Source organism: Drosophila nasuta, chromosome X, assembly GCF_023558535.2.
Source record: "Drosophila nasuta strain 15112-1781.00 chromosome X, ASM2355853v1, whole genome shotgun sequence".
In the NCBI taxonomy this organism is placed as follows: Eukaryota; Metazoa; Arthropoda; class Insecta; order Diptera; family Drosophilidae; genus Drosophila; species Drosophila nasuta.
In genome coordinates, this window is record NC_083459.1 from 7201475 (window position 1) to 7225486 (window position 24012).

General features: G+C 40.9%; 4 protein-coding genes and 1 long non-coding RNA gene across 7 annotated transcripts; 4 read left to right on the plus strand and 1 right to left on the minus strand.

The window, feature by feature from the left end:
* Nucleotides 1–1165: 1165 nt before the first annotated feature.
* Nucleotides 1166–4968, plus strand: LOC132796906 (monocarboxylate transporter 9). Its single transcript, XM_060808255.1, has 5 exons — nucleotides 1166–1308; nucleotides 1390–2457; nucleotides 4068–4212; nucleotides 4281–4401; nucleotides 4467–4968. The coding sequence occupies exons 1-5, from the start codon at nucleotides 1195–1197 to the stop codon at nucleotides 4717–4719; spliced, it is 1701 nt and encodes a 566-aa protein (XP_060664238.1). The 5' UTR covers nucleotides 1166–1194; the 3' UTR covers nucleotides 4720–4968.
* A 361-nt stretch (nucleotides 4969–5329) lies between these two features.
* On the plus strand, nucleotides 5330–6495 carry LOC132796432 (uncharacterized). Its single transcript, XM_060807600.1, has 3 exons — nucleotides 5330–5770; nucleotides 5833–5961; nucleotides 6020–6495. The coding sequence occupies exons 1-3, from the start codon at nucleotides 5432–5434 to the stop codon at nucleotides 6221–6223; spliced, it is 672 nt and encodes a 223-aa protein (XP_060663583.1). The 5' UTR covers nucleotides 5330–5431; the 3' UTR covers nucleotides 6224–6495.
* Nucleotides 6496–6646: 151 nt separating this feature from the next.
* On the plus strand, nucleotides 6647–7990 carry LOC132796431 (uncharacterized). Its single transcript, XM_060807599.1, has one exon. It carries the CDS (start codon nucleotides 6683–6685, stop codon nucleotides 7748–7750), a length of 1068 nt encoding a protein of 355 aa, XP_060663582.1. The 5' UTR covers nucleotides 6647–6682; the 3' UTR covers nucleotides 7751–7990.
* Nucleotides 7991–8777: 787 nt separating this feature from the next.
* Nucleotides 8778–23635, minus strand: LOC132795348 (plastin-3). 3 transcript variants are annotated; one of them, XM_060806008.1, is made up of 6 exons: nucleotides 14633–14718; nucleotides 14056–14269; nucleotides 10862–11972; nucleotides 10517–10795; nucleotides 10185–10438; nucleotides 8778–10126 (listed from the first exon to the last, which is right to left on the minus strand). In XM_060806008.1, exons 2-6 carry the CDS (start codon nucleotides 14131–14133, stop codon nucleotides 9929–9931), a joined length of 1920 nt encoding a protein of 639 aa, XP_060661991.1. In that variant the 5' UTR covers nucleotides 14134–14269; nucleotides 14633–14718; the 3' UTR covers nucleotides 8778–9928. The 3 variants fall into 3 exon arrangements, with proteins under 3 accessions (XP_060661991.1, XP_060661992.1, XP_060661994.1); XM_060806009.1 differs by lacking the exons at nucleotides 14056–14269; nucleotides 14633–14718 and adding an exon at nucleotides 22697–23635; XM_060806011.1 differs by lacking the exon at nucleotides 14056–14269 and having other exon boundaries at nucleotides 14633–14698.
* Nucleotides 16638–17658, plus strand: LOC132796819 (uncharacterized). The gene is made up of 2 exons (XR_009633597.1): nucleotides 16638–17066; nucleotides 17319–17658. It is a non-coding gene; the product is annotated as an uncharacterized LOC132796819 (long non-coding RNA).
* Nucleotides 23636–24012: the final 377 nt, after the last annotated feature.

Here is a 24012-nt window from a genome sequence, read left to right on the forward strand (position 1 = left end):
TCAGTCAAGGCTATAAACAATTGTCTTTCAAATGTGAAAGCAGTTACTAATATTATCAGAAAGTGTTATACAAGAAATCATAAAGGAATTTTTGGAGATTCCAGTCTATATAGATAAAGTCCGTCACCGAGATAGACACGTAAGAGATATGGCGACACATATCTAATGTTAATGCAAATACACACCTTTCACTCGATTGCATAATTACAGGGTATTAGAACAAGAGCGATAAAAAGCTGATAAAAGCGAAAAAACTGCGATATGATGAAGTATTTCCGAGGAAATAGAAAACGTTGATAAATTGAGCAATCACTATCTCTTTCTGTAACACTGACTGATGATGATGCTCCACCAACTGTTGCAACTATTGTTGTTCTGAGCTCGCTGCTGGGCGACCATAAAAATTGGCGAGGAATGTAAACAGACAACTGTAAATGTTGGCAATGCGTGAAGAATAAATTTAAGTTTCAATAAATCATACGACGTGACTGTCCAAGGGAGAGGAACTGTAATAAATCTCACGGGGATTTAAAGAGTTCGCTTGATGTTATCACTATTTAAGCTGTGTAGTGTTGTGGATACAAAAGAGAAAAAAAAAAGAAAAAAATTACGATAGTTGTGACTTTACTTCCAACAGCTTCTGTTTGCAATTACACACAAAAAACAAGATGTTAAGAATCGAGATGCGACACGGCGAAGATGAAATACTCTAGAATGGAAATTTCGTAGTTAAGTTGAAAGAATTACGAATAGTATAGAATTTATATAGAATTACAATATATAGTTGTTTGATTGTTTGATTTGACACAAGTTGCGTGCAGCTGCAGCTAGATTTATCAAATTCGCTGACATGCTGGAAACCTTAAGGAAAGCTGTAATAATGTAGACAAGCTCTTGGCAAGGGTATTGCCAACCTAATATGGGGCGTGGCACGGAAGCAGTAGCATCCAACTACTAAACTGGGACTAAACAACAACAACGACAACATCATTAGCAGCAACAGCAGCAGCAGCAGCAATAGCATCATATCATCAGGGCCTATTTGCACAATCTTATCAGATAGGGCTTAAAATGGGGAGATCACCATAAAACTAATTGCTACTGTCAGCGGACAAAGTCGGGCGGATGCCGTGTGATGGTATGATGGGAAAATGAGTCGACAATCACTTACCGTCGAACGTTCGAGCTGCTAAGATGACGGCGACGACAGGAGCAACAACAAGGCCAGCCAAATCCAAATCCTATAAGCTGGTGCCTCCCGATGGCGGCTGGGGAATACTCGTCTGCATCGGCATGGCGTTTCCATTTGTGAGCCATACTCTCTCTCTCTCTCTCTCTCAATATATCACATCAAATGACAGCAGCTTTCATTTATAACTCCTCACACAGATCAGCGGCCTCTCGTCACTGCCTTCGTTCGGTCTTGTCTTCGGTGACTTCCTCAAGAGCATCGGCGCCGAAACGAGCTCCATTGCGATCATCACAAGCACATTCTTCTGTGCCATGAGCTTTGCTGGTCTCTTTTCCGGTTCGCTCTTTCGCAAATATGGCATGCGTCGCATGGGACTCGTGGGCGGCGGTCTCTATTGTCTGGGCACAGCACTGCAGGTGTTTGCCACCTCGACGTTGCATCTGCTCTTAACGTTCAGCCTGTTGCAGGGCGTCGGTTTTGGTCTGATTGTGCCCACCTGCTATACGACATTTAACAATTACTTTGTGCTCAATCGTGTCATGTGGATGGGTTTCGCCCAGACCTTAATCGGCCTTGGAGCGATGGCCTATCCCATTGCCATGCAGAAGCTGCTCGAATGGTATGGCTTTCGTGGTTGCCTCTTGGTACTCACCGGCATCAATGCACACGCTGTGCTGGGCATGCTGCTCATGCAGCCCGTCGAATGGCACATGAAACGCGTTCCCCTGGATGAGGAGGAGTTGCAGCTGCAGCAGTCGAGCACTCCATCACAGCCAGTCGTTGTCCATGTGCAGCCAGAGACACCGCTGAAGCCAATACCAGAGCTGGAGTTTGCCACAGAGTCGGAGGTCCGCGATTCGCTGCCTGTCTCGCACTTGAGCTCGCGCCGCGTCTCCTCGCATGCCGAGGAACATGCCCTGCAAATACTGCGCAGTCGCGCCTCGAGCATCACGAGTCTTGGCAACTGGACGGGCTCCATGGTGGTGTCGGATGCATCGCCGCAAATGATGCACAGCCTGCAGGCATCGCGTCGTCAATCGGTGATCAGCGGATCGCCAGTGGGTGAACAGGAGGCCGCCGCCCCTCCGGCGGAGGTCATCACGAAGAAGAGTCTCTGTGCCACCATTGTGGACTTTCTTGATCTGACGCTGCTCAAACAGCCCGTCTATGTGAACATTGTGCTTGGCATCACCTTTGCCCTCTACTCTGACATCACGTTTTTCACCATGCAGCCGACATATCTCTTTGAGCTCGGTTACACGAAGGTAAGTCAGTGCGATCTATAGTTGTACAAATTGTCATTAGCATTCGAATTGATCGTGTAATCACATAAACTTACTATGCTCAAATTATCCCGACTCCAATAGGTAAATTATTATTTGGCTGTGGTGATGATAAAATTATTATTATTCTTGTAACAAAACTTAATAATTGTAATCCTAACTTAGAATATAACTATTTTATTTTCATTAATGATCATTATTTTAATTTAATTTTATTCATACTCCTATTCAACCAACATTTTTTGAATATCATTGGAATCAAGCTCAACATTAATACAATTAACGTGTTGTAAGCATTGAACACATGGAACTTCCATCGCCATTTTGTTTGTTGTTTGAAACATATAACTGTCTCCTTCGTTCACACGTGTGCTTGCATGTACTTATCCTGTTCTTGTCATTTCTTAGTCTTTTTTTAGTCTCATAAATGCAACTCATATAATATTTAAAGAATATTACATAAATATTTGAAAATGTAAATGTTACTGGCAAATAATTGTATTCATCGATCAAATTTACTAATATGATTACATTATAAGTCTAATTAACACGCTTCAATCAATTTACTTAATATACATACATACATAACACACATTCATTCGCAACTACCAGTTGAATAATAAAAAAATATATTCAGACCAATAATTACGAATAAATGTATGCATGCATACACATACATATGAATGTTTAACAGCACTTTTATAAATTTCGCACACGCATGCGCACATTTTCCTCCATTTTGAAAGTGTAGGCACCTACATACATATATACATGATTACATACCAATGTATGTACATATACAAATATGTACATACATACATGTACATACATACATTAATCACGTGCTTGAAATTGCAATACAATTTTCAAAGATATCATTTTAAGACGCAAATATAAATAAATATGAAAACACAAATGCGTCATGTTGCTTTGAATACATACAAGATGCTACATTTGTATTTTCAAATTCACAAGCAGATTTTTAGTTTTATGGAAATGATCACAAATTCAACTTTTCGGGTTTTTATTCGTTAATACAACACATTTAGTAATTTTCAATCATTTAATTCCAGTAATTAAATAAGAGCTTGACGATAATTTTTGACATTCTCAAATTGCACAACGTTTGTCCCGATTGCACGCATGCGCTTTTAACTGTATTTGCAAAACGTGTTGCGTCATATTTTATTTCGCTGTTCAAGCTCGTGTTTAAATTATGTTTTAAGAAAATTTCACTTACCTTTTATTATATTATTAGATTTTCAAATTTTTAAGTTGTCACTTAATTGTTCGCTTTATTTTTTAATAACACTTTAAAACACTTGCAGCATTTTTCTCGATTGCCAATTTAAATACAGACAGAGGATGAACTTCACGGTCCAAAAATTAAAATCAAATGAGAGAATTTGCTAGACTGTTGCATGCCATTTTGTTTTTACTTTGGCACTATAATTGTCCCACTTGCACGCATGCGCATACAGAAGAAAGAATCGGCTATACGTTACATTTGCATTTGCTTTTGCACTGATATTCGCAAACCCTTTTGCACACTTACTCCATTTTGTTTTAGCTTTTACGTTTTTTCTTTTCAGGTTGATACCGCAAAAATAATTGCAATAGGCGCTTCAGCCGATTTGCTATCCCGAATATTTTTGGCAGTTACTGCGATTTTTATACAGGTGCCGGCACGTTACATTTACTTGGGTGGTGCACTTTTTACCGTCTTTGCTCGTTTCGGTATACATAGCGATTTACATACATACGCATTGTAACATTTCACTTATACATACACTTATTGCATGCAGCTTTCGATGGAATCACTGACTTTATGGGAATGGCCTGCATCACAGCGGTTCTGGGCTTTTTACGTACTTGGATTCACGTCCCTTTACCTTTGGTCTTCGCGGACTATTTGCCCAAGGAACGGTATTCACGCTAATTTCAATTAATGTTAACTCAATATTCACACGGTTTCCAATTTTGTTTTGCAGATTTGCAAGCGGTTACGGTTTATTTATGTTCACTCATGGCAATGGAATGTTTCTTATAGGCCCAATAGTTGGTTACATACGCGATCGCACTCAGGATTATATTTTGGTATTTCACATATTAAACGTATTTATGGCGCTTTGTGCCTTTCCTTGGGTCATTGAAGTTCTAATCATCAAGTTCCGCCGACGCAGTAAACTTGCCCGCAATAATGTTGGCGAGCAGAGCAATGGTAACAACACATTGGCGCATTAAATGTAATCGTTTATATTAAATGCTCAATAAGCATATTTTGAGATGTTTATAATGCCGTATGCACACATTTATTAAAACTTAGTCTAACTAATGTAAAAATAACGTTTGTTTCTTCTTGTTCTGCAAAAACTTAAAAATTTCCCGCAATTAAGATGGCAGCACCGTTACCGAAATTTGTCTTTCGAATTGCACTATTTTAAGTCGCAAAATATACCAACTTTGTAAATACTAGACCTTTGTATACGTTGCAAAAACCAAAAACATGGGAATAAATTAAAATAAAGATTGTTGAATGTTAAAATTCTTGTAAATTTCGTATTTTGCAGTATTTTCGTGCCATTAAAAGTATAATAAAATAAGCGACTGCTTCAAAATTATTATCGATTTCATAGAAATATCTAGCCAGCCAGGTAAGACTATAAATGAACTTGAAAATATTGAATTAAGTAATGTATGCTTTAAAATGATTGATTTGCATTCTAAGCAAGTCACTTAATATTAAAAAGGTCAATATTTTCAAAGCATATGAGTATAACAGTCAGCATTTGTATGGCTGCATGCGAAACAGCTGTTCGCACAACTGCATAGTATGGTCACACTAGTAGTACACACACATCATATTTGTTTTGCTTGTTTCTTTTGTGCCCCACATACTTTTGCTGTATCCCAATCCCCACAACTGCTACAACTACTATAGAAAAAGGGAAGTGAAATGGTATTGCAACAAATTAAAATGCTGTTGCTGGGCATCATAACGCTCTGCCGGCGTGCCCTCTGCTGTTTCTCACGTCGCCGCAAGCTCAGCCACGCCGGCAACGATCAGCTGCAAGCGGTGATGGTTGGCAACGACTTTGCCACCAACTCCTCCTCCCCCAACAACAACAGCAGCGGAGTCAGTGCCACGACAAACGCAAATGGAGGGCGGGAGCGCGACTGGAACTCATGGGATGACAGTCCGCGCACCGTCGAAGAACACATTGAACAGTATCGCCAACGCATGGCGCAACCGCCAACGCCGCCTAAAGAGGAGCCAGAGCCAGATTTCTTTAGCGTAAGTTTGCATATTGAGTATGTGATTCCTCCTTTTTGGTTACACCCCATTCATTGTTGTAGGAGCTGACGCCGGACATTAAGCCACAGCTAAAGTATTATCTGGGCGATGCAGCATCGGCGACGACTACGACGTCGCCATCAGACTTCTCAAGACTGAAGGCAGACGACATGGTGCCCATAAGTGCGAATGTAAGTAGAACATACGATCATCATATCGACAACCGTCTGCATTGCTGCTCTCTTCCAGGCTGATCTTGAAGATTGGGTGGATGACAATGCGGGCGGCTGGGAGGAGCTGGACACTTCGCAGACCAAGCACATTATACGTGAAAAGCGTCGTGAGATGCGCCACCAGCGACATCAGGCACATGGACAGGGAACAGCGGCGGCCAAGACGCCGCAGCCAAGCATTGGGGCGCAACGGATCAGCGATGTGCAGAGAATGGCGTAGTTAAGAAATGGCAAAAACGCAATCGTAATTTGAATTTGAATTGAAATCCAAATCCATCTCTATATTCATTCCAATGCGTTTACACTATGTAATTAATTCCTTTAAGATTGGCGCTAAACATCTTCTAGTTGACAATTGGCCCCTTAGTTTAATGACCCCGCCTGCGTTTCCCTCCACTTCCTCTACCTATTCCTCTCCCCGAGACACACAACACAATGCAAGATTTGTGCAAAAGTGGTTGGCCTCAATAAAGTGGGCAGCCAAAAAGATTACATTTAAACGTGTTGCCTTTCACTCGCACTTCCTCCAGCCAGACGTTTCCTGACGTGCTGCGGTTTTTGCCTTTGCTTAGCTTTTGGCTTGCTCCATTGCCCAATCCCCAGACACGCCACGCATCAATGGACCCAACTGACTGCCATAAATAATGCCCTCCAATCGATCTGAGCATTAGATCGCATAATGCTGCTGCTGCTGCTGCTGATCGGTGCCGTTGTCGGCTACGATGGCAGTGTCAACTACTGGCAGGCCTTTGCTCCCGGCAAGCTGCTCCAGCGCCTGGACGCACTCACGCTCGACGATGACGCCGCCGCCTTGACGTCCACGCCACCGTCATCAAGCTCCCCACTTGTGGTCGCTGCGCAGCCCAAGCTGGATGAGGCAGCAGCCGATGATGATGATGATGTGGAGGTGGAGGGTGAGGATGAGGAGGCAACTGAGCTTGATGACAATGTGGATGATGACATAGAAGCGCACGATGTCGACAGCACAGAGGGATTGTCTGGCGAGGATTACGAACGCAACTACGAGCAATTTGTGCGTCAATACTTTGATCGCGTCGAGCAGGACGATGATAATGATGATGACGGCGACGGCGACGAGGATCATGTTGAGGAGCACGAAGCGACGCTGGGTGACAGCATCGAAACACAAGCGGAGGCCAGCAATGTGCAGCGACAGCAGAAGCCCAAGGAGAAGTGCCGGCGTGTGCGGCGCCAAGATCAATTGTGCACCATTTGCCGCGAGCCGCGCAACAATGAAGTCTCGGAGACGTGCAGCTACTCGCACGAGGCGCAACCGGAGCAGTATGCCTACGGCAGTGGCAGCCAGTATAAACGATATCGCGACAAGCAGCCCGTGGAGAAGCGTCACACGACGATTGTCCAGCCAGCAGACACCGGCAGCAGCAGCAGTCTCTGTGTGCGTCGCCTGCTGGGCAAGAGCATCTGCTACGAGTGCAAGGACAGCGGTGGCAAGCGCATGAATCGCTGCTACGATGCGGCCAGCAGCAAGAAGCGCACCAGCAGCAAGCCGCGTGGTCGCCAATCGGAGCAGGAGCAGCGCATCTACAAGCGCACCATCAGCTACAGCTACAGCCAGGACGAACAGCATCCCGATCCCATCCGCTCGAGCATAACTCCGCCGATCCCCGTTGTCACTGCGTCGCCGTCGCCAGCTCCAGTTGGGCGCAGACTCACCAAGCTGCTGCGACGACGCACTCCAATCCTTCCGCGAATCGCTGAGCAGTGAAAGATGTCCTTGCAAGCTCTTTGTTTTTTTTTTTAGCTCTAACTTAGTTTAGCTAAGTGCTTGAATCCTTATATTCCTTTTATCGACAACTTTCTTATTGCTTATTTCGAAATAAAAGATATCAATAAGAATCATCTTAATTTTCATGCTGTCAAAATACCTTTTAAAAAGTTTATCTATTCCCTAATCTAAACACTTACTATATATAATTAGTATTCCATTATTCTTCGCAGAATTTCGTATTTTCACATACATACATACATACATATGTATTCTTATTATTAAGAACTATCTTATTGTTTATCTCAAAATAAAATGTGCAAAAAGTAAGCTATGAAAACATAAATTTTGAGTTTTTAAAGATTTACAAAATGATAAGAGCATATATTTTTAGCGACTCGAATTTCTTTTTTGTACATAACAATATCTTAATCATTATTAAATAAAATATTGCTTCAATTGTATTAAAGATATTTCTTCGTTCCCTGCTCTCTAGTCATGTGCACTTTGTTCCCCAAAATCTTTATGATTGTTTCTATGCGATGGAATCGCTTTTATTCTCAGTCCACGTGAGTAAACCTTATCAGTGAGATTGCAAGCGATTTCAAATCATATAATAAAATTAATAAAAAAAAAATATATATGCGATTGCAGTGAATTCTCGCTAAGGGAAAAATGTTAGCAAATAAAATCTTTGGTAAATATTAGAAGAGAACTTATTTCCCGCTAGAGAGCGACTCCGCTATCTATATCTTAAGTAAACAGTTGGTCGAATCACAATCTGTGCTACATTTCAATTTCTTATTATTCCAATTATCGATAGCGTGAGATTATCAAAGTGGAACTCAAGTGGCTGCAACGTTTGCTGTATGAATCGACGTTCTCTATTTTTTTTTTTTTTTTGCATTCACTTTTTTCACATAACTTACACTTTATTCTGTTATTCTGTGAAATATGTTTTCATTTCTCTTTTTACTTTTTCCCACCCACATTTATTCTTGTCAGAAATAATAAGAAAATGTTTTAATTTTTTTTTGGTTTTTGTTGTTTACTTTATTATTTATACTTTCATAATGCGTATGGTAATTTAACTTTTAGCTTTACTTTTATGTTTACGTTTTAAATTTACGTTTTGTTTTTGTTTGTTGGTTTTTCTTTTATCAAATTTGTTGTATATTTTTCGCCTCATTGCACTAAAAACTGTTGCCATTTCTTATATCAATCGATCATTCGCTGGCTCTTTCTAAGCCGTGCGATTCATGCCGTCTCGCTCTAATGCGAAACACAAAATACAAGAATAAAAACACATCAAAATAATAATAAAAAAAAAAAATGTCGGGAAAAACATAAACAAAAGTGGCTTAAAAATGTTCTTGTTTGTTGTTATCGTGTTGCTTACAATTAGAAAAAAAAGTCGCCGCTATTTGTTTGCGTCTTTTTGTTGTTGTTGTTGTTGTTATTTTTCTTACACTTTTGTCCCTCTTGTTTATCAGGCAACTCTTGATGCAAAAATAGATACATATATGTATATACACATATATGATGCATATATAGTATGTATATAAGTATATGTATATGGTTTCTTTTATGTATATAAATATATATTACAAAGTATTTGTTTTTCTTTTTTAGTTAGTTGTTATTAAATATTATGATTACAAAAATTTCCTTTGTATGGGGGAGAAGGCATGAAACAGAAGACGGAAAAACTCGTCGAAAGCGGAGGAGTATACAGAAAGGCAGACCAAACCTTTATTTATAAAATAAGGTTCCATATCATAAATTTGTATAATTAAATTATTTAAAAAAAAAATAAGTAATATTAATTTAAAGTGCTGCGATCTCGTTTTGCTCTAGCAAACAAACAAAATAATACAATAGAAATGTTGTAGAAAAAAAGCTTTAAAAGAACAGCAGCAGCAGCTGCAACTGCTGTTTTGTTGTTGTTGTTGTTGTTGCGCCAAATGTTTTAAAGTTGGTTAGTTGCAGTTAATTAGCAAATACATATGCATATGTATGTGTGTGTACTTGTGTGTGTGTGTTTTGTTTGTTTTTTAATTACTCCTTTTCATTCAAGTAAATATATATAATTGAGTTGTTGCTCTGGTGGATTCTTTTGATGCTGTTGCTGCACTATTGCCCGCTGTTGCTGTTGCTGTTGCTGCTACTGCACTCGCTTCAATTGCTGTTGTTGTGATTGACGCTGTTCTGATCGACGCTGTCCATGTTGGGCACATAATCGAGCGCCATCATGCAGGCAAAGACGGTCATCACCATCTTGGGCTTCACCTCGGTAATATCCTCGGGCAGCGCATAGACGCGTGCGCCAATCTTGCGCGCCATCGATATGGCATACTTGGCATTGGCCAGATTATCCTGCAAGTACTCAAATTAAGTATACGTCATATAAGCATGAGCTGTATATGAATCTCACCTCCTGGGTGCCGCTGGTGCGCACCAACTCGTAGTTAATGCTACCCTCCTTGATGGCATCGATCAGATCGATAACAATCTTGCCATCGGCAATGGCCGGATCGTTAAAGTTGCGCAACTGCGACTGTTTGCCGGCATCGGCGAGACGTGTGTTCACCCACTGCACAATCTCCTTCTCGATGATCGGATTGCCGGTGTTGGCCAAACGCGAGAGTATCGACAATGTGTAGGCGCGCATCAGCTGCCAAATGAGAGCTGTGCAAAGAGAGAGAGAGAGAGCCACAATTAAACCAAAAAGTTCACTCGAAGTGTGAAGAGAGAGTAAAAACGTACCCAATGTGAGCGTGGCATTGCCATCGTTAAGATCTTGTCCGGCGATGCCGACCAGCGAGAATTTGAGCTGTTTGCCCAGATCGACGGCATAATTGCAGTTCTCCAGCTTCTCCATGAACTTGCGCAGCGGCGTGAAACGTTTGTGCACACGGCTCCAGTTCACGATGCCCGGCTTGATCACATCGAACAGCTGGAAGATGACGAGGCCATCGGCCAAATCAGAGTACAGCCAATTGACATGGGGCGCCACGCCCATCGAGTTCATCCAGTTGCGATAAGCTGTAGAGTTGAGGAAAATTCCATAATTAACAAATAGAATTCATTAAATATAATGCATGTACTTACTTTTCTCCTCGCGCGTCTCCTCAATGGATTCGAGTCCCTCGATCTGCTCGGGCTTGTCGAGACCGGGATGATTGTTGAACAGATTGGCCACGAACGCCAAGTTCAGCTTGTAGACACCGTTCACCACATCCTGAGGCGTGAGGAAGCTGCGACAGTTGAGCTTGGCCGCCTGTTGCAACATAATCTCGGCACGCTGCTGCAGATCGGATTCACGCAATGCATCCAAATTGACATCAGCCTCGTTGCCGGCAATCTGCTTCAGCAAATGCGAATAGATCTCCGAATCGACAATGTCCGACTGGAAGTTGGTGCAACGACGCGAGATGCCCGCCCGCTCCAAATGATGATTGACCCAGCGCAACAGGATCGCCTCCGGTGACATTTTCATCAGATCCTCGAGACGTTCGTTGTCGAACAGCAGGCCAGCCAATCCGGGGCAGCTGTCCAGGGTAATGTGACTGAAGAGACCGATACGAATGATCTGCCAGAGCAGACCGAGCACCAGATGCGGTTTACCCTTGGCCAGATCGTGGGCATCGATGTTGACAATGTTGCAGCCGATGGCTTGCGATGAGACGAGCGCCAGCGTCAGATTCTCAAATTCGCGATAGACGGTGAGGTTCTTCTTGTTGATGGCGCGCTCATCGATGGTGTCGGGGCAGGAGTGATTGATGATCTTGCACAGCAAGATGCCGTCCTTGATCGACTGATAGAGACGCTTGCCCTCCGCATCGATGGGCAACAAATGCTGCAGGTCCTTGTCGTGGCCCAGATTCGAGTTGATCCAATCGGAGAACGCTAGCTGCTCCTCGAGACGCACCGAGTGCGTGGTGCCCTCGGATGATATGCTCGACATGCCGCCCAACGTCTCCAGATTCTCCTTTTTCGATACGACAGTCTTGAATGTGCTCGCCACATCCTTGGACTTGAGATCCAGACACAGCGTCTCGAACTCCTCCAAATTGAGTTTGCCCTGATGTGCGGTACGCTGTTTGCTCTTGAACTCATCGATCATCTCGCGCACCTGATAGCCGGCCAGCTTGAAGCCCACCTGATTGAGGGCATCCTTCAGCTCGATCAGATCGATGAAGCCATCCTTGTTGGCATCCAACTGCAAATAGAGAATAGTTTCAATTAGCAATATTATCATACTATTGATCAATTACGACTATATTGGTCAGTGAGTAAGACTCTGACTCATCCTCTTGGTCATTTCCCCATTGATGATGATGATGATGAGTCAGCAGCAATCAGTTTGGCATGCAAATCGACATCGACATCGAAATCAATTCAAAATTTCACATTCCCCCCATTTCTTTTGATCAACAATAGCCTTGGGGCAATATGTTTTATTTGCAATATTGCTCCTCACCTGTTTTCATGCCACTTCCCCCCTTCTCTTCTTTTCCCCGACATCCCCAAACCCCCACCAATTGCCATCTGGCAGTTCTCGTCACTATCTACACTCGCACTTGCTCTTCATCAAGTCAGTTTTCTTTTTGCTTATCAGCTTCCACTCACACGCACACACACATATAGAGCACTGTCTGTTGATTAATTACGCCCGTCTCCCTGCTTCGCTGTCACCCCCTTTATGGCCAATTAGATGACTGGTAAACAGTTGGCCCAAGGTTCTTCCTGAAGCGCCTGCATATCATTTTGTAGCCCACAAAGAACTAATTGATTATCATCAGGCGTCGTCTGACGTAACCCGCCGACCCGGTTGTCACTGTGACAGCCTTTGCTCATAAATTACACACAATCGTTATCGTTATCGATATCGATTATGTACAGAGCGGGAATCGTGCGATCATCACCAATAAACAGAATTGTGTAATGCTCAAACATTTGCGGTCAATATGATTTAGTAATTTTCAAATGAAATAGGATGACGGCATTCTTAAACATTACTATCGATAAGTACCATTACTATCGATAGTACTTTACACTGAGTTGAAGTGTCGGCATTGTGGCAAGCATTTTATAGCGTAATTGTTAAACAAAAAAGAGTTAAACAAAATTGAATTGAAATTAATACCTATGCATACCAAAGAGAAACTGTCAATAATTATTGCTAAAAATAGCAATAATGAAGAATGATCTATTATAGTATTTTGCACAAGACTATTATTTTCGCAACGCTCGTCGTTGGGAATAGACCCTTCATAAGGCTACGGCAAATAAAACTTGATAAAGGAATTCTAAAAATGCCTCAGCAGCAATCTAATAGGTTTTGGGTGCTTAAATAGTACTTAAGCAGGTATAGTAATATTTCTAGAGGGTTCCAAACATACTTATGTGCGAGTATGTATGTATGGAAGGAAGGAAGGGAGGGAACTTTGGTTAATGTTAAGACATTGTGTACATTTAAGTCGGGCCAAGCCCAAATTAGAAATACATGGTAACTTCGACTTTTCGACTTTAACTTCAGCAAATGAAACGTTTGCCTTTCCACCCAAAAATGCAAACATTTCGCCAAAAAGCAAAGAAAAGGGAGGGCAGAACGTTTTTGCGTGTTTGTGGTTCTAGTGTGAAATTCACATCATGACCATATAGTAACCATATACATAAATATGTGCATACATCTATATATGGGTACTATATTGTATGGAATTTGCGCCGCTTGGTCGTTCGGTCGATAATCATGATGATGATGATGATGGTGACGATGGCGATGGCGATGATGATGGTGTTGGTTGCGTTTGTCACGATAAGATAAAGTTTTGTGGCAAAAAGGCAACAAAATCGAAAATAGCAGCAGTTTACGTATATGGTAATGATTACGTGCCAAATTATACAGCGGAGGGCAAGAGAGTACTGCAGGTAAACAGCATAGAAGCGGGATTTTTAGGGAATAGACAACAACATCAGAAAAAAACCCAAAAATGTGTGATAAGTCCACCAACATATGACTGACAAATAACGGAAGTACCACTACAACAAATACAACAAGAAAAGCTCGACCATTATCGACAGAGTTCACTGTAACTTTGACTGTTTTGTTATCGATTAAAAACCATAAAGTGTGCCGACAATAGTCGAGACCATACCGGAGTAGTTAAAGCAAACACACACTTTTCGATTACGTGAATCGTTGCCGTGAGTAATAAAACTGAAATGCAAAGAAAACCCGAGACAAATTTGCACAATTGTGGCGCCATCTACATGTTATTTTTTTTTTGGGGGATACGTACATCGGGTATCAATTCCTCCAGATTCTGCTTGAACTCCTCGAGAGTCTGCTGCTGCTCAATATTCATAATATCAGCCATTTTCAATTTGTTTTCACTGATTTAGTAGATATGTGTATGTATGTAGTATATCGATTTGGAAGGGAGGCGGCGGCACTTTTGTATATAGTAATACTCTAAGTAGATTTTGCAATTTGCTTGTTTGTCTTATTGCTTGCTGAGCAAAAAATAAACAAAAAAACGAAAACAAAAATTATGCTTAAATTAAGTAAATTGATTTAACACACAACACCGACACACACGCAAACGCAAATTGAATGATGTCGAATCAAAAGGAGAAGGAGAACGCGGACACGCGATCGAGTCAAGAATGAAATGAAACGAACTGAAATGAACTTCGCAAACTGAACCGAAGGGCGGCGACGACAGGCGAAACAAAAAGCACCGTTATGCACACGTTGGAGAGAGCGCGCGATTCTGATGAGAGCGAACTGCGAGAGAGCGTTTGCGTGGCGCGATGCACACAGTGCGAGAGAGCGAGCAAGAACGAGAGAGAGAGCGCGCGACAAGGATTGTGTACCTGATGCGATGCGGGCGAATATCGGAATGAAGAATATGCAGCTGTGTTGGCGCCGCTGGAGGAGCTGTACTACTAATAGAGCGCCTGCCGCCGACCGCACTATTTATGCCTTTTCTTTTATCTGCAGAAAAACAAAAACCACTCGTGCTCCACACACACACACAATCGCACTCCCACTCACGCTCTCTCTCTCTCTCTTTCTCCCTTGCATACAAATCGAAGGCGAGAGCGAAGTATTGATAAGGCAATTGCGGTTAACATTATGCGATTGGTGGCGTAAGGGGCAGGAGAAGGGAATGTGAGTCGAAAAAAAACCATATTGAAGAAAGAGAGCCTGTTTTCTTGCTGCCCGCCCTGAATCATATTTTATTTATTGTTGTTACTATTTCCCTTCCCTCCCCTCTCACTCACTCCCTCTCTTTGCTCTTGGTTAGTCATTCATGTTTTGTTGTAAGTCCGAAGCTGGCTACTTGTTTAGTTAGTCATTCATGGATTGCACATTTCCATTATGGACATTTTACGATATCAATTTCCATTTGCATTCTTTTTTCACGATTTTCAATTATAAAACTGGAAAAGTCATATGAGCAGCGGACATACGGCAATTGGCCTATGCAAGTGTATTGTATGTGGAGCTCTAGCTCTACTTTAGGGTATTTTGGTCAATCGTGCTGATAAGGCAAAAGCAAAAGGCAAGAGGCGTAAGGTAACCCAGAGGGCGCTCAACACCAATCATCATGGGTAGGCAATCAGTCAAGCGAGCAACCAATGCGATCGACACCTTGCTCCACATCAAATTCAAAGCGACAAAATGTCAGTCAGTGAGTGAGTGAGACTGTTTGCCAATATCGATTAAGAATATCAGATTACGTTCGATTAGCGTATAGAGTGTAAGGGTTGTCAAAGCGTTTGTAGTTTTTCTATTCTTAACTGATCATGCTTTAGTTTTAAAATTGATCGATTACAATCGAAATTATCAATTCCATGATCTGAATCTATATGATTAATCTTGATGATTAATTTATTGATTAAACTTAAGTTAAATACATACATAATATTCCAATCTTACTATATTTAAGTATAGATATCTGAATAGTATGTCATTATAAGCTTTCGATTTTTGGCTTTTCTTTGAAAACGTGGCTACTCTTGTATTGTTAAGTGCCAAAAACCTTTTGGTAAATTGCTTACGCATCAACATTTTTTTATTAAAAATCATACAAACTTACGTAAGTAAAATTATGGGAGAGCGAGAGAATAAGTAAGAATCAGAGAGTGATAAAGACAGAGAGCGAGGGAGAGACAGAGAGAGAGAGCAATCATAAAAGACAGTTGAGAGGGAGAGCGAAACATGACATTTAAACGTAATTGGTTTTTTAATAGCCATTGTATCAGCTAGGGAATTATGTGCCAATTGCCTTTTGCCAAATGATGTCTTGTTAAACATAAATTTAATACTATTTGGCTAAAGCAAAAAAAAGTAGAAAAGATAAGGAAATACCTTGATAAAAGACCGAAATTACACAAAACACACACATAACCTAATCGATGGCAGTTATAATTTAGTAGTTTCTTTGACATATTCATGGGTTTACTTTGAGGGACGTCGCATCGCCACAACATGTGTCTTCAGTCCACTTCAGTCCATTCGGGGCTTAGTCATCGTTGATCGGCGATCGCCAATCGGATCGGACAAAGAGTATGCATTGTTCAAGGCAAGGTCTATATATACACATACATACATACATGCATATGTATATCGTATTATGATTTCTTTCAGCTGTGCAAATGCAACGATTATATTTAAGTTTACTTGTTTTTTCGATGAGCTGGTCAATGCAACTTGTGTTGTTATGTGTTCATGCATTGTCGTGAGATTGCGTTGCATCATTATTGTTCGCCAGATTATTTCCAGCTGACAGCAGAGTTGCCTCATACCTACCTATATATCATATATCATTACAATCTGAATATTTATGCAGCTTTTAATTCCAAGTCACACGCTTGTTCCATTTTAAGCTCTTGAGTTATCGATTACATTTCGATAGATTTAGTCTTTCAACACTGCTTTAAGCGGCTGCTGTTGCTGCTTTAAAGACGGAACTTTCCGCAAATATTACCGTAAATACTATTGGTGCTAGGCCAAAATATTTATCTCTGTCATTTGAAGTTGAGAGTTAAACTTCTCCCAAAAACCAACCAAAAAAAACGTGAATCAACTACGTCTTTCAAATAGATCTTATACGATCACGCCTAATGATTCATTTGAATGGATCGAACAATTTCAAATGTAGTTTTAATGAGTCTCTCGCGGCACATATTTATTTATACCGCATCAAGTTCAAGTTCGGCTCGTGGCCTTTCCACTTGCCATTGCCAAAGAATCGCAGTAGTAGCCGTAGTTTCTTTCCCTCTCAGTGAACCAAAAAAACAGGTAAGTTTAAGAGCAGCAAAGGTAAAAAAAAAGGTCAGAAAGCAAACGGCAACATACACAAGCCGTAATTATGATTATGACAAGCCAAGCAGCAGCAGGTCCGCGAAAGTTTTGTTAATGAACTTCGTTGTCATTGTCATTCCACGTCAATTTACGGCAAATGAAGTTCATTAGCAAACCCGAAAAAGCTGCTAAACGGTGTTTACTTTGTTTGTTTGTCCCTTTGTTGGCTTCATTCTACACTTTTTTTAGATCACCAGCCCCCTGACCGGATTTACCTATATTATATACAAATCGGTATAACTACGAGTTGAATTTTCCACATTCACTGACGCCTGAGTGGAGAATAGAGCGAGAAAGTTTTTACAAAAATAAAAATAGTAATCGTAAGAAATATGTATTCAGCAAGGATCTTTTGGAATTATTCTTAAACAGGACGCCAAATCGTGATAAAATGTAAACGATAGACAATTTGAAGTTACTGACATAAGCAACAAATTGTGAGCGAAGGGCGAGAAAACGCTTTAAGCCACACACAATCACAATAACAATAACATAAACTAAAAAAAAAAAAGACAGACAGAAACCGTAACGACAACAAAGTGCCCTCAGTTTCAGCAAACAAAATACAAACATATGCAGGTACAAGTTAAGGTAAGTTAAGTATTATATCTATGTGTTATGGTTTGTTATGCTGTTATTGTTATACTTGTTTTTGTTGTTATGATTTTGTTTCGCTTTCGTTGAACCGGTTTTTCTCTATTTTGTTGTTGTTATTATTGTGGTGGCCTGGAACCAGTTCACTAGTCAAATTCCAATTGCTCATGCCAGGCACGAACGAACGAACCTTTGTTAAGCCCGCAAACTAACTGAAAGTGGAGCATTGCTATTTTGTTGGTGACTATTTCAATGTTTGTGTTTGCCTAAAAGTAAAAAACTGTTTGTGCAGTTTGTCGAGCTCTAAGCTGTAGCTGGAGCTGGGACCCGACCTCGACAACAAAGGCGGTGCGGCATTACATCAACGCAACATTAGAGCAGTTGACGTTGATTGAATTGGCGAGTAGTGAGTCAACAACATTCGAAACATGTTAATTAGAAACACCAACCACAACAACAACAATAACAATCATAGATCTATAGATGGAATACCGAAGTACTTCTTTGGCGACGCTTCGTTACCTGAATCGATCGTAAATATAGTCGTAGAGGAAATCAATTGAACACAAAATTCATAATGAGAGTCAGTCAGAAAGGCAACCCATTGATTATGTAGATGCCACCAATGTATTTACAGTTGTCTTCAGCCGACACACAAAAGAAGCGAACGGGGGGAAATGGAAAGATGGTGGATGGGGCATAAATGGGTTGATAGACAAATCAGTTGACACCCGACATATGAGCAACAAGTCAATTTGCATGCCGTGTTCATTCACAATTGAAATTGAGAAACCGCGAAAAAAAAAAACGAAAACTAGAAAAACAAAACAAAACTGACTAATTGAAACTTTGTATGTATATAGCCTGCATTCTATCTAAATAGGTCAATTAATGAATGAAAAATATCCTATAATCAAAAGACGCCTGAATTAGAATGCAAAGCACATTCATTACTCATTATTTGATTTGCATAATCTTCAACTAAATGATGAACCATCTCAGGTATCTGATGTATTTCATCTCCACTATTAAAATAATTGAAAGGCATCAAAAGGAAATCATTTCAATTAATTTAGCATTCAACTTTTATGGGATTCTCTGTAACATTATTTCTGCATCTTATTAAAAATCTGGGTAAATTACTTCACAGCAACGAATAAGAAATAAGCTTAGATTTTTAATCGATTTAATTGCATTTTCCTTAAATAGGATTTGAAGTAAATTTAGCTAGAGTAATAAATTATAAGCTCTAAATTGTTAGTTAAGATCTGTTGCATTTACGAACTTGACATTTTTGTCACCTGCAGTGTACGTTGTACAAGTAGGTACAATATGTTGTCATCTTCAGCAAAAGTTGTCGGCGACGTTGTTATTGTTGTTGTTATTGTTGTTGTTATCGTGCAGTCAATTGAAATTTGTAACACGTACAACAAATTTGACTTTGCGCATTGTCTCTGTGCTCTTCGAGTGCCGAGTCGAGTGTAATAAATTTTTATGTAGAAATTGGCAATGCGACCAACAACATTTGTGTGTAGTTGTAAACTTAAGTGAATTGTATAATCAGCAACAGAGTGACACATATCCGCCGCATAGACAAAACCCAACCGAATGTCCGTTTAAAATGCTCAACCACTTTGCCCCCATTCCACGATTGTGAAAAGGGCGTGGCAGACAACACACACCGCACAGACTGATTGCAATATGATGATGATGATGATGATGTCGGAAACATAATACGTACTGTACTGTATGTATGTACAAATGTATATTAGTCATAAGGATAAATAATATGTACACAACTTTAGCAGTCGCTTTTTCCCGATGAGTCAGCGCTTTTGGGAACTACGACAACTACAACTACAACTACGAAATAAGTCAGACAGCGAGTCGAACAAGAACACACCTTAAAGGCGTGTATTAATTAGCATAGCTGACAAATTAACTGTTAGTCTCCCAGGCACCAGTGCTGCCACACTGGCAAATATTGATAATGAGGCAGTAAATCGTTCAGTGTCACTGTTTGCATGTCTCCCTCCCTCCCTTCTCTTGCCTCTTACACAAGTCTCTGCAGCTAAGTGAAAACCTGCAAAACATACTTACATACATACATGTATGAGTGTATGTGTGTGTTATCGCCCGCCTGCCATAAAAGTAACTGGTAATCCAGAGTTCAAGAAACTCGGCACGCAAACCAAATGAATCGCATCGGATCGAAGAAAGCGTCGAAAAAAAAAAAACAAAAACTTTTTGCATAAGGACAAATGACAAGTGGCAACGCTAAAAGCTGACAGTTGCATGCGACGCGACGCATTGAACGCATTAAAAATCACTTTCGCCTGCAAATACATCGGCACCGTGGTGCGAAAGCAGTACAAAAATGCAACATATTTTCGATGTGGACATTTTATATGCGTTTTTATCACGTATCACGTAAATATTTGCAAAACAATTTGCACTGCACACTGTACGTGTATGTGTGTGTGTGAGTGCATCATCAGTTATTTTTTGCTTGCCATCGCATTCCATGCAGACTGATGTCATATTTTGCTATCTCTATCTCTCTCTTACACAATGCATTCACCACTGTGCACGACTTTTGAGTGACACTGTAAAATGCTTCAACATATGCATTAAATATAAACGTCCATGAGGCTTATGTCTCTAAATGCAAAGCAATGTTTAAGTGCATTCATAAGTAGCCCTCCCCCTGCCCCACCTCCTTGGCAACCCCACGAAAACAACGCACTTAAAGTGCACTTGATAAAAGCCAAGCGCAGCTACAATAACAACAACAAACGGTGCTGCTGCTGCTGCTCTTGTTGTTGTTTTAGTATGTGAATGGGCACAAGAAAACGAAGAGGAAGAGCAGCAACAACAACAAAAACAACAAGCAGACCTAATAAACGCAGCCCAATGAATTATGTGGCTGCCATCCGCCGCCTCGCTCATAAGACATGCAAGCTGATAAACATTAAAAAGATGTATGCATACATACACACAACACTCATACGAATATCTCGTATATGTATGTATGTATATTTCACTCAAAATGCAAGGCTTTGCGGCAATTAACACTCAGCAACTCCCACGCCGAAGAAATACAAAACCACAAGAAAAGACTAAAGACAAACAACAGCAGCAGCAGCAGCGCAGCTTTATGGCAGTATGGCAACGCCGCTGCCCGTCTGTGTCTGATTGACATAAACAAAAGCAAAATAAGCAAATGCGGAACAGCAAAGCCAAAAGCTTTACTCTCCTCCCACTCGCTCTCGCTCCTGGCTTGCTGCATTAGTCATCTTAGCAGCAGCATCATCATCATAGTCGCCAAGGCATGCTTACTGATTAATATAAATCACAAATAAAAAAGCCAACAATAACAAAATCCACTTTCAAGTGTCAATCAGTGTGCGCGGGAGTGAGGGAGTGACAAGCATGGGCAGCAAGTATAATTTAGCAACGCCTCGTTTCGCACCCGCAACAAAAACAACCCAACAACGACGCCTACGCTGCGCTCTCATTGTCACTGTTAAAGTAGTATGTGTGAGTGTGTCTCTGTTATCCTTCATCGTTTCGTTTGTCACGCATTTTCATCAGCAAACGCTTTTGTTGAGAGTCGCGCGCGCGCATTGTGTTTTGATTAACGCTTTGCGCGTGCTCTGTTACTGCGCTGCTCTGCTCTGCCGCTGTGGCTTCTGTTAACGACTCAAAATTGCATTGAATGAGTGGGCGGTTTGAGTGAGAGGAGACGGGTTGAAGACACAGTCAAAGCAATTACAGTTACACGCAAATGCTGCCACCTGAAAACTATTAAATGTGTGAAGCGACTGAATGACTGACTGACTCTCTCTCCCCCACTCTGTCTCATTCTCGCTCGCTTGCGCTGTATGGTGGGTAAAGAAATTGAACACAAAACGTTCAACGAAAATTACTGCTGCCCCTTTGAACTGGGCAGCGACGTCGCAACGTCGACTTTTAGCTTTGGCTTGTGGGCTGCTGCTGAGTCGTAGTTTTTCACGCTCTCCATCTTATTGTGCCAGTAAGTGTATATGTGTGAGTGTGTCTTTATTTTAAGCAGAAACTGGTTTTTGTTTGCCTGTTATTCGCCTTCTTTGCCCTGTTTCTCTCTCTCAACGTTCCGTTGTGTTGTCATACTATGAAAATACACTTCTCCCCACACACACACACACACACAACATTCTCCACTCGTATATGTATATATGTGTGTATATTATTCAAATATTATTTTCGCGAAATTCATATGAAATTCCAAGTAAAGTGAAAGAAGCATGCGTTGTTGCTAGTTTATTTTGATTAGTCATGTATGCGTGTCTGCTTGTATGTGTGTGTGTGTGCCTGCATGTGTATGTGTGTGGGGTATTGGGAAGGCAGACATTGAACTTGTGCGTCGACAGCGACGCAACTGAGGCAAAGCGCATGCGCTGCTGTGTCGCTGTGATTTTGCACATTTGCGTTGCTGCTGCGTTGTCGTGCGTCGACTGCATATGCACACCAAGACAGTTTGGCGTGGCCACCACCCAAGGGAACTCGTTTTCCCCCATGCACTGCGCTCCCCCACACACACTCATATAATGCTCTCTGTGTGTTTGTAGGTACATATCTGTATACATTGGTATGTATGCATGCTGTGGCTGGCTGGCTGGCGCATTACCGTTAGCTGTTGTTGATGTCGCTCTCTTCTTCATGGGGGGTTGTTGAAGGCCATTGTCGACGTCGCTGCTAACGTCGACGCCCACATGCACCGGTTTTGACAACGACGTCGACGACGCAAAAATGCGCCTCAAAATGACTCATGCAATTGCTATATATGTAAATATAAGTATATTTTTTAATTATATACATTTTCCCTCCCTTTCTCATCCCTTTTGCCGGTAGCAAATGCAATATTGATTAAGCTAACATTCAATTAACATCCATGGTAATTTCTGTTAAACGGTATTTTTTTTGTTACTCACCTCTGTAAATTTCTCTTTTATCTCGGCCTTTTCATCAATGGATAAAGTTTTTGTGAATTTGTTTAGTGTTGCCATTTTGTTTATCTTCGTTATGCTTTTATTGTTGTTGCTGTTGTTGTTGTTAAAGAAGAGGAAGACGAAGCTGCCGTTCTTGCTGTTGCCGATTCTCTGTGTTCTTCGACTTAATTGTTATATTGGCTAGTATTTAAATAAATTATAAAAGTTAATTTCACTCGATGTCGCCGTTTGTTTTATTTTTTTATATTTTGCCGCTCTCTTATTGTTTTTGTTGTGCGAAAAACTGCGCTGCCTCTGTTGCTGCTACTGCTGCGGCGTTGCGTCGCTGCTTTGATGCTGTTCTTGTTGTTGTATTGGTGGTGGGTCTGTTTGCTGTTGGGTGAGATGACCGTCTTTCAAAAGCGGGCAGGGGGATGCGACGACAAACGGTGACACTTTCTTTTGGGTGGCGTTGGCGTCGCTAGCGGCGTCTTTTACTTATGGCTGCTGTTATTGTTGTTAATTCTTTTACACGCTACTGCGCTGGATAATTGCTATTTTGCTATTTCTATTTCTTATATTTTTTATGGTATTTGTTATTGCCGCTTGCGTTTCTCCTCTTTCTCGCTCTCTCACTTTTCTTTCTTTTTTGGCACACGAAGCACGACTTTTATTTGCACTTAACAAAATATGAACCCACAAAATCTGGTCTCACTCACTTTTGCCCTCCCACTCGTATTTACACGTCTGCGGTAAGCTTGGCTTAGTCGCTTTTGTTGTGGTTGCTATTGTTACTTTTTGGCGTTGGCGGTGTTTGCCGGCTTCGTAGTGTTCGTCGTAGACTTTGTTATTTGTTAATCAATAACAACAATAAGTCGACAAGTTTATTAGCGCTTTGCCAGGGCATACGAACAACCACGCGCAAGAAAGTCTGAATTAAAACTGATACAGCTCGCAACCAGCGTGACCCCAAAATGTATTTGAAACATATACTATATAACGCCCAAGAATATACCAAAATATACCACATTTATCATCATAACATCATAACATCTACAAATGCCTCCAAGGAGATGCGGGTTTTCGAACAAATTTTTAATTTTATAAATGTTGAAAAATATTAAGATTAACAAGAATAATTTATGGATTAGCGATAGCATTTAATAAATGAATTGCGCAGTTCTTTTGAACTGCTAAAAGACAGATGCTAATTAACAGAGCAAAATTACATGCATTTTAAACTTAACAGGCGTTGTTAACATAACATCTCAACGCTGTAAGAAAAATATATCAGTTGGTACATAAATGTTTTCAAATGC